At 38.8% G+C, this 12324-nt stretch overlaps 1 protein-coding gene across 1 annotated transcript in view; it reads right to left on the reverse strand.

The window, feature by feature from the left end:
• Window positions 1-459: 459 nt before the first annotated feature.
• Window positions 460-12324, reverse strand: part of SP6 (Sp6 transcription factor) — a 28909-nt gene continuing 17044 nt past the window's right edge. Inside the window, exon 2 of the mRNA XM_088143473.1 lies at window positions 460-4902. Within this exon, the coding sequence (XP_087999599.1) occupies window positions 3762-4865 (1104 nt within the window). The 5' untranslated portion in view covers window positions 4866-4902 and the 3' untranslated portion in view covers window positions 460-3761. The remainder of the gene's footprint in view (window positions 4903-12324) is intronic.

Raw genomic sequence — 12324 nt, forward strand, 5'->3', positions numbered from 1 at the left:
AAATCCTTAATTGCCAAATTTGCCCTAGGGGCAATCAGAAACCGAGTCCTAACCCAGCACTTTAGTAATGCTTCCCTAGCAATGAAACCTTAAAGGCATAGTGGAGTAGGGAGAAAGATTTGGAAGACAATCCATTACCGAAGTGTGTGTACAAAAAAGTGCTTGCCATTTCTATTCAATCAGCACCAAACTGATTTTATCCTTTGTATTAAAGAGATCCTCTCATTTCTGTGGAGCTAAAGAAACTCCCAATGATCAGGAAGGGTTCTAGATTTTAACAGAATAGCCTATTAATTATGAAAAAAGATAGTATTTCCATCCGACCCCACACCCAAAAACGTTCAGCTGTCTTTTTCAGCGGCAGGAAAAATTAATTTCTTTGTTCTTTCAATTTGCGCACTGTAATGCAAAGTTTTTGGAGAAAAACAGGTGAGATTCAGCAATGGGGCAGGTTTTTAGAATTAGCTTTATTTTTAAAGGAACAATCTCCCTATCATGCAAAGCTGCACAGAGTGGTTAAATGATGCAATGATGGCTTGGCATCAATGATGCCAGCAACTTGCAACACAGGAGAGTTTGGCCACATCAAATTGCCACAGAAATTAGAGCAGAATAAATTATATTTGGCCATCTATATTGGCATCCAAAAAGTGAAAAGCCAACTGCTTCTCACTCCAAACAGTCTTCGCTTAAAAAAAAAGATCAGTATAAAAGTAGTCATCTCAGAAATATAATTTGAAAATAAACATGTTTGTGAAGCCTATTCTTATATTAAAACCCATCCACAAAGCTCCATGGGCATAATTTTATCTATAGACTATCACTCCAAAAGGCTCCTAACTGATTGTTCTTCTAATATAAACGGCAACTTAAACTGCAACTGATTTTCCACACAGGCAGAGTAATCTAACAATAAAATTGTGTCTGCTTGGATTCTGGAGCATTCCAGTGATCCCCTCTGTCGTACTGGTTGTAGCCTAACAGGGAGAAAAGGAAGGCAGAAGATTTTGGAGATTTTTAAAAAAACTCTTTCCAACTCAACAGAATGTTGGAAAGTAATTGTATAAAAGGGGGTTGGGACTCTGTCCATCTATCTGTCCATCAGCAGGATTCCACATTCTACTCTGAATGTAGAAAAGAATGGGACCAAATTTGGTGTGGTGGGAGAAACCTGTAAAATAAAGACTGTATTCTAAAATGGGCTGGATCTAGCCAGGAGCTATGTAGAAAAATATTTTTAAAAATTCTTCAGTGCATCCCTATGAGAGAAATAGTAGGGTAGTAACCTGGAATGCTGCTGGCTGTTCTATTCTAAGCTTCCTACTCCCCGAATGTATGTCCAGGGTACAGAATATACAGCCTGCCCCATGCTTCCCAGTATACACATACATAGAAACGCAAAACACCTAGAAACACAACAGGAAAGTAGAGCAGAACACCCAGAAGAAAAGACTGATGCCTCCTATGGCCACTGTTAGATGGAAAAAATTCAAGAAGCCATGTTAGCAAGCTTTTCCTACATTGTTATAGAAAACATTTCCTTGCATGGTGTGCAACCAAGGGATTAATTTAGGTATTCTCTGTCCAGTTCTGTGCACATCCCTATTTCGTAAGGATTTCTTCTCATGAAAATTCCCAGCCATAGATGCTGATAAGGAGGAAGTTGCGGGGAGGAACTAATATAAGTTTCCTACTTCAACTGAAGACTTCCATCCTCAGAGGGTACAAACTGAGCAATTTCTCAGAAGGAAGAAACTAGAAAGCTATGCCAGGAGATCATCAGATTGTAGTTTAAATCAAGTACTGTATTTGGTTAATGCCCATGACCTTAATATGAATGCTCATGGCTATCCATGATATGGAGGGAAAAAAAGTCTTTAACATTTGTTTTGGATCAAAATGGAGATGGAAGTTTTTAATTAGAAAAAAGAGCTAAATTGTAGTGTGTGTGTGTGTGTGTGTGTGAGAGAGATACAATCCCATGATTGTATTATAATGTAACAGCACTCTTTTCACCAATGCAATATTTTGTTAATTTTTTTTTTTTTTTACTAAATGATAGGTTTAGCTTAGAAGTGCTTAATAGGAAGACAGACACTGTTAAAATGGTGGTGATTGGAAGTACCTCTTTAGCTGTAAAAGTATTTGGATTCTAATTGAAGAATGATTTTTTTAAATTAATAGGCTTATAAAATTGTGCATAATATAAAAGCTGCAGTTACAGGGACATCTGCAGGGGGGCTAAAAAAAGTCAAGATGGTGACCATGATCAAAGCCTGTTTTAAGATGCTTTCATATACTATGCATATAAAACGGGGCAGGGATTTAATCATACAGACCTAACCATCATTTTGACTTCCACCCTCCCCTGGCAGACACCCCTGCTGTAGTAGATATTGTGCCACAATGGGATCACCTGCCCAGTCCATTACAACCCACAATAAAACTTACATATTATTCCCACCCTTCTCTAAAAAGCCAGAGTTCCTGTGATAAAAGAACATGACAGAAGCAGCACTGAAATCACAAGAGAATTACAAATGGATGACAACGTTGTGCAAGTTCATTGTAAAAAGTATATGAAGAAGACAAGGCTCTTAAGTTAGAGACCTAGTGGGAAGCAGCCTGTCTATCTTGCATTTTGATTTTGCTGATCTTAGAGAACAAACTATGCATGTCTTTTTGAAGAAAAAGCTTTGCCAAGACAAATGGGGCTTACTCCTAAATACAGAATTACAGATTTAGAATGTTTTCATAGATAATGTGAAAATCCCTCTAAAATGTCACAGTCATTGTGTAATGTTAACAGCATTTCTCTATCTTCTCATTCTTTTTTTCTCCCAAGACAAGGAAATGGTCATACTTCCTGGAGAGACCAGATGCTTAGTTTTTAGTTGAAAGTACAAACTCAATTTTAGAAAAAAAATCTTTTCATGGATAATCTAAGCAAAACACTAGCACCAAAAGTATACAAATCTATATTTCAGTTGGGACTTCGGGAAAATTTAAAATCTGAACTATGTTATTCCATGTTATAATAATTCACGAGTGCCGCAAACAGCCATAAGAAAAGCTAAACTACTTTTAGAGCCACCTGTGACAAGAACCATAATTAAGGATACGGTCTAAGATCTCAGATGCTTTGGGAGCTGAGTGAGGTAGCTGTCTGGGATGCAAGCCAACCATTCTACCCATGATCCTGCCAAGAAAATCCCAAATGGAAACTGAAGTGTGGTTGACATTTTGCATACTAAGCTGGAATAACCATGTTACCTACTAAACTGGAGCCAAACATGGGATGGTTATATCCAAACCCCTAAATCTCTAAGAGCTTAAACTAAAGAATGAGGTTCTACTATAACCATTTGCATATTTTTGTGATTCTGTGTATAGCAAAAACACGAAACCCATCATTCAAGGCGGAGAGAGGCAAGGACTACATCCCTCCATTTATAACCGTTTCAAGATGCCACTTAGCCCACCTACCTCAGCAACCATTCTTTTAAAAGCATTCTTCCCATACTTCCCAATCAAAAATATAACATGAAGACCCACCCCAAAGCTGCTAAGGCGTGGCCTTCCCAAATTGTCCCAACAACATCGTCCTTTCCTTCTACAGAATAAATAACATCGCATTTAAGGACAGAATAATGTTCATGCCAGAGGATGTGTTGATCCTATAGCCTTGAGTAGGAAAGACCCAGGAGTGACCATGATAGAGAGATAGGAAGGGCTGGACATCCTTGATGGGGAAAAAAGGCTCAATTAGATTGGGAAGTAGCACTTGAAGAGCTTCCCTCAGGTTCCTGTTTGATTTTGGCAGGAAGCTCTGTCCCAGTTTTAGCCTCTCCTTCTGCTTCTTCCTTGGCACCATCGTGTGTCTTCATGTGCTTGCTTAGATGGTCACTTCTCATGAAGACTCGGTTGCAAACAGGGCAGGTGAATTTTTTGGTTCCTGTGTGGGTCTGAAGGTGTCTCTGCAATTCATCAGAACGGGTGAAGCGCTTTCCACAGAACAACCAATTGCAGACAAAGGGACGGTCACCACTGTGCCACCTCAAGTGGGCCTTCAGATGGGATGTCTTGGCATATGCCTTGCCACAGCCAGGAATATGACAGTTGTGGAGATGCTTCTTCTTGGAATTGTCAGGGCATTGGCCCACCCTTTCGGCTTCTTGACAGTTAGGACACCGACAAGCAGCTTGGCCAGAGCTCCGGGTCACTGAACGCCTTGAGCTCTTTGGCCTACCACTACCATCCCCAGCTTGCTCCATAGGGTGAGGCTCTTGAGTAGAATCCAGGGATTTGATAACTTCCTGGCTCATGAGATGTGGTGCTGAAGGCAGCAGATGGTGAGGTGGGCCACAGAGTTGATGTTCTGCAGAACCATAGCCACCCAATGCTGGCTGAAGCCCACTTGTGTGGCCTGGTGGTTGGAGACCACTCTGAAGATCCATCCAGCTAGATCCAGCATGGAGATCCCACCATGGGTTGACATTACTGTCATCAGTGGTATTGCCTGAATGTGTAGGCCTAAACCAAGGTTCATAATGCTGAGACATATCTGGTGTTGCTTGTAAAAGCTTAGAGTATGACCCGGGTGGCAGCTGGCTTTCACCGTCCAGGTCTACCCTTGAAGACCCATGTAGTTCATAACCACTGTTACCCGAGTACTCCGTGTCAGGTGCAGCCAAAGGCAAGTGCTGGAGTTCTGTGGGCTGTAGGGGGGATGGGAAATCTCCCCCACTCTCTGGGCTGGTGTGAGGTTGATAGGTTTGCAGAGGCTGCAGCTCCAAGTGGGTTGGAGAAGAACAAGGTGTCTCTGAGCACTGGTTGCCAAGAGAACCACAGACGGCTGTGAGCATTGCAGAACTCCCGTGATGAGTAAGTTCTCAGATACACCTGAACAAGAAAGAAGAAAGAGAGAAGAAATAAAAGTGAGACATCACCATTGCACAGCATCCATACATTAAAATCCATTTTCTCTCTTTTAGTCAGCACAACCCAACTCTCTGGCTTGGGCTCAAACCCAAACCCTATTTCAAAACAAAACAGTATTGACAAAACAGAAAAGATATGCCTAAAACGTAATGGAAATTCCTGAAGTCCCAATGCATTTCAAGCTCATGGGAGTAATTTTGTGACCAAATTGTGTTAGCATTTCTTGCAAAGAATTACTTTTCTAAGGAAAAGCTTTGAATTCAAAACACACTGGGACTTTGGGGAGTTTCTGATAAAAACTGGTTTCTATTACTGTATTTAAAAGCCTGACCTGTTTCTAATGTTCTGATGGATCTTTGAAAGCTGTCCTCTCGTGCTTTCTAACAGTTCTTTGTACAATAGTTTGAGTTTTTCATCTACAAAGGAGAACTCTATGGCTTTTCTTACCAATTTATTACTGGACTACAAGAACTATTATAAAATAACAGTAGTTCTGAACTACTGAGCCAGGAATTTTCTTATTCAAATCTTCTACAGTATTAACTCACTAGACAAATATACGCAATTTTTTAACTTCCCTCTTACATAAAAAAACAAACACACTGGTAGAACAAGATGAGCCTTTTTTTACATGAAGTCCACCTACATTGTAACAGATCCTGTTGTAGTTTATTCATGTCCTGGGAACTGTAGTTTGCAGTGCTGTTTACAATTACTGCTGAAAACTACAGATATTAGTCAAGAAGAAAACCAGTTTTTAAATATGCAGTATAAATATGTCATTAGAGGAAAATGTGGAAGGAACCCCAAATCCAAAGATCAATATCCTATAATGCTGAAAGTGTTCCTGTGATTGCACACACTGTAAAGAAGTTGTCTTAGCCTCTCTACTGAGAAACATACCTGTATGCCAACATCTTTCCAAATTTGCACATTCACACATGTGTTAAGGTAAGTGGTTTTGTGTGTCTGCATGTACAAAGCAGCCCTTAAAAGCCAGCAACTGCAATCTAGTAATTTCCTCTAATATAACTCTGGGAGTTGTATTGATATGAACACCTGCAATATCCTTAGTCCCTTAAGAGAACAGTGATTCCCAAGAGTCACTTGTTTCATGCCATGACAGTTCCAATCAAGCCACATATATACATCCACGGTAGGTATATTTGTATTTCAAGAAAAAGAAACAAGCACTGTGGTAGAGGTTGTTGCGGTGAGAGTATGGGGTGGGGAAAAGATTTAAACATAGTTTACTCTCTTTTTCTTCTTCAAAAGCCTCTCTTAGAGACAGACCCTCTAATCGTCAGCTTCTGAGAACAGATAACAGTAATTATACCATCTGATCTGCAGCCCGTTTAGCTGCATAACTCTCACCTCAGCGGAAGAGGAAGGAGAAGACTTGCTGAGTATTTATAATACAAAGTCCTCAGCCTGTATTTCTCCTGATAGAGGAAGGAAGGGAGGTAGGTAGGGAAGTAGGTAGGGAGGTTGGCTGGTTTGAGGCCTGCCAAGCTTATCTCCAAAGGGAGAAGAAAGTGCTTTCAGAGTCTAATGCATCTAGAGACCATCACAACTTCCAGTATACAGACAATGAAACAACTACTGCCATGTCAAGCCATCCTTTTATTTATAATGATCTTTCTCCATGGATATAACATATTTAGCTGTATTTTAAAAAAAAAAACATGCAAGTTCCGGGTCTTTTCAAACAGTTCTTCACCTCCATTCTCTTGCTGGCATCTGCGTAAGGTTAATAGTTCATTTCAAGTTTACTGTTCCTAGAGTTTCTAAAATTTTAAGGTTTTTCCTAACATTGCATTGTCATACTAGAAAGATTCACCTGCTGAATTGCCGGCTGTCTTACCTCAGGCGGGAGCAATGCCCCCCGCCCCAAGTGGCAATCCAAACTGTGAAATGGTTGGATTGATTAATCCAACATCCCATTAACAACAATTAAGCAGGGATTCTTATGTAGCTAAAATAGCACAACACACATCAGGAAATTGGAGGATGAATACGTACGTGTATGTGTTCATTGTAGGTTTGGAAAGTTAGAGCAGAAGGAAAAGGAAACTAGAAACAGCAAAGGAAATGGAGTATCCTGAAAGAAGTTATGAATGACTGTATGACATTATTGAGAGGAGCTCTCAAAACTGCACCATTTTGGTTCAGGTCTCACTGGTTCCACAGATCCTACAAAACTAATTCCTATTTGCTACCAGGTGTACACTCAACAAGGAAGCTCAACCAATTTAAGATCTTAGATAAGATTTTCCCAAACATTTGCCATTTATATTTCCATAACCAATTAGCAATGAAAATGTTCTGTAACAATGGAAATGTTCTGTTGACCCTTTTAACAATGAAGAGGCATCTTTTATTTTATTTTATTTATTTTAGCATGCAAGGATAAGGTACCTGGTATATTTTTAAAACTAACAGAGCAGTTTTATTTTATTTTTTTAACACTACCTTTTATGGTAAAATGTTTTTCCAAAGTGGTTTACATAAAAGAATCCTATACTGAAAGGTCTGTCTGGTCTCCACACTGCTAAACATTTAGCATGAAGCAAATATATTCCTTTTTCCTAAACAATTTAGACTTTATGGTTAATACACAGCTTTTTATCGTTTTAAGTTTAGTCCTGAAAATTTCAAATTCTCTACTAAGTTGTTCTGGCAGTTTGAATACATTTTTTTGTTTTTCTCCCCTGTGCTGTCTATTGTCCATTATGTGTCTACTATCTTTTTATTTTTAAACATTTTCAGTTTGGTGCTGAAAAAGTAACAACATGGGAACCAGACAGGCCTTTCACTTGGTGTGGTCAATTGGAAGAGGAGCTGTGATAACTTAGGTCAAGGTCCTAGCAATCTATATACAAACATTTGTTCTATCAACCATTGAAGACCTTCAAAGGTCACTAGCAATAGGAGAAGCTTCTTTATGTCCATACTGTTTTGGCACACTAAATCACCATCCTTATATGTTATTCTAATTAGAAGCAGCTCTGATCAGCCTTTACCTATCTGAGCTTCTTCAGAGGAGTTGAACTACTCATCCCATCACTCCCCACAGGAGTTTCAAATTAATACAACTGAAGAATACCACATTGGGATAAGGTGATGTGATAAAGAGGTACAATTAGAAATTTTGCAGATACATGCAGATATACAAAGCATATTGTGCTTGGTTCTGATTCACAGAAGGACCATTTTACTTGAAGTGAATCAGTGGTAGTCATGAGATAATATCCAGTTTAAATTAGAACTAGGAAATCATGTAACATGAGCAATCCACATCTGAAGTTCCATACAATTTGGATGTGATTTCACTCGACCACCACCAGCTCATGCAGATACTCTATGGAGTGCAGGGGAATCTGTATTGAATGAGCAAAAGCAGAGAGGAAAGAATGAAGTGGGGTAGTCATACCATGAAGCCAGATGTACTGGCTGTTGAGACAACAAATTTAGAAGACTACAGGAGAGGGAAAGTGGAAAAGACATGGCCCACTGGATACAATCTCCCAGGAGATTGTTTTATGCTAGAATCTCACTGAAGGCAATTAGTAAGCAATATTAATCCAAGTTCGGTAATTTTAAATGCGGAGAACACAGAGGGAGGGAGGGAAGAAGGGAAGAAGGGAGGAAGGAAATGTAAAACCAACGCTGATTTGAATTGGTGAATTATCCTTTCCCTTTCAAATATGTTTCAAATGTAATCTAGAAGAGGACTAAAAAAACCTGATGCAATTTCACAACGAAAAAAAGAAGAAGCAGTGACTGTTCCGCAGAGAAAGTTCACTCCCATTAGGTCCAGCCAATTACTCTTCATAGTCCAGGAGAGAGAGAAGATCAGAGTTGGTGGAACATCCCAAAGAATGCCTATCCCTTTCTCCAGAATTCCATGCTGTGAGTCACTGTGTGTCTGTGTGAGAGGATTATGCTTCCTATATTTGCATGCACCTGTGAAATCTCTATTTCTACCTATACCAAATCAACTTTTCTCAACTTGGGGCCCTCCAGATGTATTAGTTTACAACTCTTATGGGGAGTGATGGGATTAGTGCTTAACTCCTCTGAACAGCCTCAGGTTGGGAAGGTCTGATCAAACTGCTGAGATTCAAACTTCTTCCACTCCTCCCTCATTTAGAGCAAGTGAAGTTGTTACTGTAACTGGCTAATCCTCATCCCAAATAACTGCTTGTGCAAACAACCTGCTTGTGCAAGCAGTGGACAACCACATCCTTTTTGATGCCCAGGAGTATAGTAGCTCCACCGTTCTTTCTTCTTGTCTCAGTCAATGGAAGGAGACAACAAACAACAACAGAAGGGAAAGTAAAATGTCAAAGTGCCCTATGACATCTCAGTAATTGACTCCAAAGTCCCAACAATACATGGCTATTGGAAAAACTAATTTGGTTTGCCTTTATTGTAAATCTTCATAATTTTGCATTTTAAAATCAAAACACATAGAAATATTCAAAATTTGCATTCCTTCAAATTCTATTAATCACTTACGTATCTGATATGTACGTTAGTAAGAAAAAAGTTATTAACAAAAATATGTATATTCAGCGAAACAGCATACAAATATAAGTGTATAAGGAGAAATGGGCACATATTAATTTTTGTAGGAACTTTAAAAAGTTCACAAGAAGAAACAATTTAAAAATAGATAGAAGAAATTATCAATCCATTCCTCTGTGTCAGCCTCAAATTTTAAACAGAACCAGAATATTCTACTTATGAGATAATTACCTACTGTTTAGTTGGAAACAGTATCAATTTTCTTGCCAGGTATCCTTGGCTAATATATAAAGGGTATATAATATTACTTTACACTTGAAGGTTCTACTCTAAAAGTACAATTACAACAGGAGAAACTGGGATTACCAATATGTTTCTGATAGATCTTCATTAGACTGAAGTTTTTTTTTTTATCCCAATCCCTAATCCTGACTGGGATCTTCCATGATTGCATTAAATACTAGTCTCTTAGCTGCAGGGTTCCTTTTCCATTTTGCCTTTGTTTATTCAGGAATTGCCCACTCCCTCCAGTGTATTCACTGGAGCGTAATCCCAAAGCTAATGTGGCAACTTATCATAGGTTTATTTTATTTTTCTTTCCCTGTGAACTTCTGGGAACTGTGCTTGGTATGAAGGTGGCGGTGAATCTCTCACTGAGAATGTTCAGCAAGACAAATAAGAACATAAAATATAAAAGAGCTGCTTTGCTGGAGAAGGCAAATACCAGTCTTATTTTTGCATTTTCGAAATACCCTATAAATATTTGATTAGTATGAGCTGACATTCTCCAGGAGAGTTCTAACATAGATCTCTGACAGGAAGAATCTAGACCAATAACAGGACCACTTGCCTCCGAAAGTTTTCTCTTTAAAGCTCCTATCTGCATAAAATTTGCATGCATGTGTTTTATATACATACATGCAAATCTGGAAGTTATGTAATGGCCATCTCCTCAACCTTGTGACTTGTGCACCTTCTCAACCTGCTACCCAAGCCTTATCTTGATATAGGGCAATTTCAAAGCTTTCGCTTTCCCTTTTTATGGTTAATTTTTAAACTGATCTTAGACTGGGAAACCCTTATGTAAAAGAGGATATATGGTCACCCCACTATTAATGCATGAACATCAAACTACTATCTTGAGAGTAGCCATACATGTTTCACTCTGTAGCTGCTCTAGTACAACTGGGAAATGTAAGGTAAGATATTATAGAGTAGCGTAAATTTGAAACCATTACGCAGTAAGAGAAGTAGAAGCTTCTGCAATGTGAGAATGAAGACTGAAAGAGACAAAGACAGTGATCCTTTGTTAAAAAAGGAAGACAGGAATCTTATCTTTACAATTAAATACTAGAGAGCTTGCAAGGATATTGTGTTCTGTTTGGACTAAATATGGGATTCTTGGAGACTGCCTGGACAAGTCCCTGCAGTTTTCTTGGCAAGGTTTTTCAGAAGTGGTTTGCCACTGCCTCCTTCCAAGGGCTGAGAGAAAGTGACTGGCCCAAGGTCACCCAGCTTGCTTTGTGCCTGGGCGAGACTAGAACCCATGGTCTCCTGGTTTTTAGCCTGATGCCTTAACCACTACACCAAACTTGCTCTCTTAAATACTAAAATACCTGCTTTATTTACAGGAAGCTAGAATAGTCACATTTAAATATAAACTGTACTGTAAGGCTATCCTGTAAAGATTAATTTAGACATATGGATCCTTTCAACTGATCAACTGGAGAAGTCTTGCAATGACAAATTCTAGCTTCCTGTAAATAAAGCGGGTATTTTAATTAGAGGTGAAATCATCCTAGATTTACATCACTGTGAGAGAGAAAGATCAGCTTTGCAAAATAAAGCTTTGTGCAATACAGCAGTGTTTCTCAACCTCAGCAACTTTAAGATGTGTGAACCTGAACTCCCAGAATTCCCTAGCCACCATGCTAGTTGAGGAGTTCTGGGAGTTCAAGTCCACACATCTTAAAGTTGTTGAGGTTGAGAAACACCGCAATACAGAAAACCTTATTCAGCATTTTGTAGGCAATCCCTTTTGATTCACCCAGGCACCAGTTTTAGTTCACCATTCATTTCTTCTTTGGGGAAAAAATGTTTAGCTACTTTCCTGCATTTGTATGAATCAGTCAACTAGGAGTTGTTAGTAGGAGATATATAAGAATATTTACTATATAAACCTTAAATTGCTTTTGAACATCTTTTATGCTATTAATACAAACGGCTATTTTTAATGGGAAAGAGAGCAGAGCTCACCCATGGGATCTGCCTCTCCTGTGTGTCACACAAAACATTCCTCAATCTAATCTTTTCATGTTTTTTCATCTCTATATTTTGTTCTATGTCTTTTCTTCCCCAGACCTCTTTTATGACAGCTTTGTTTTGTCCCAACCCACCCACCCAAACTTACTGAGTAGTGTGCATTTCAGTCTTGCACCATTATCAAAGACTGGGCTGCTAGCATTAGCAGTCAAAAGACATTGTACAGTCATATTGTCTTTTCCTCTTTTAATAGATTTTATCAGAAAAGAAAAATGTTAGAAGTAATACAGTATTAGAAAAAGATGGGAGAGGTACAAATGCAGAGTAATATGGTCTGGAATTCTTGGAAAGTTTTGTGAATAAGCCAGTTTGATCAATTTTTTTTAAAAAATTGCCTGGAAGCATGACTCTCAATGGTGGGACTCATTTTGAAGCAATAAAACCTGTTTCACAGCACTTTCCCCACTTTCTCTTTTGACCTCCTGTAACTGGGAAAAAGGTTACAAGATAGGAAATCCAGGGCTATTTTCTCTATTTTTTTGCCATGCCCACAAAATTGCACAATGGTAAATAACTGGACAATATTTCTGT

This window comes from Python bivittatus, unplaced genomic scaffold (genome assembly GCF_059951505.1).
Source record: "Python bivittatus isolate LINGU-HERP-01145 unplaced genomic scaffold, Pbiv_v1 ctg000410_np1212, whole genome shotgun sequence".
NCBI lineage: Eukaryota > Metazoa > Chordata > Lepidosauria > Squamata > Pythonidae > Python > Python bivittatus.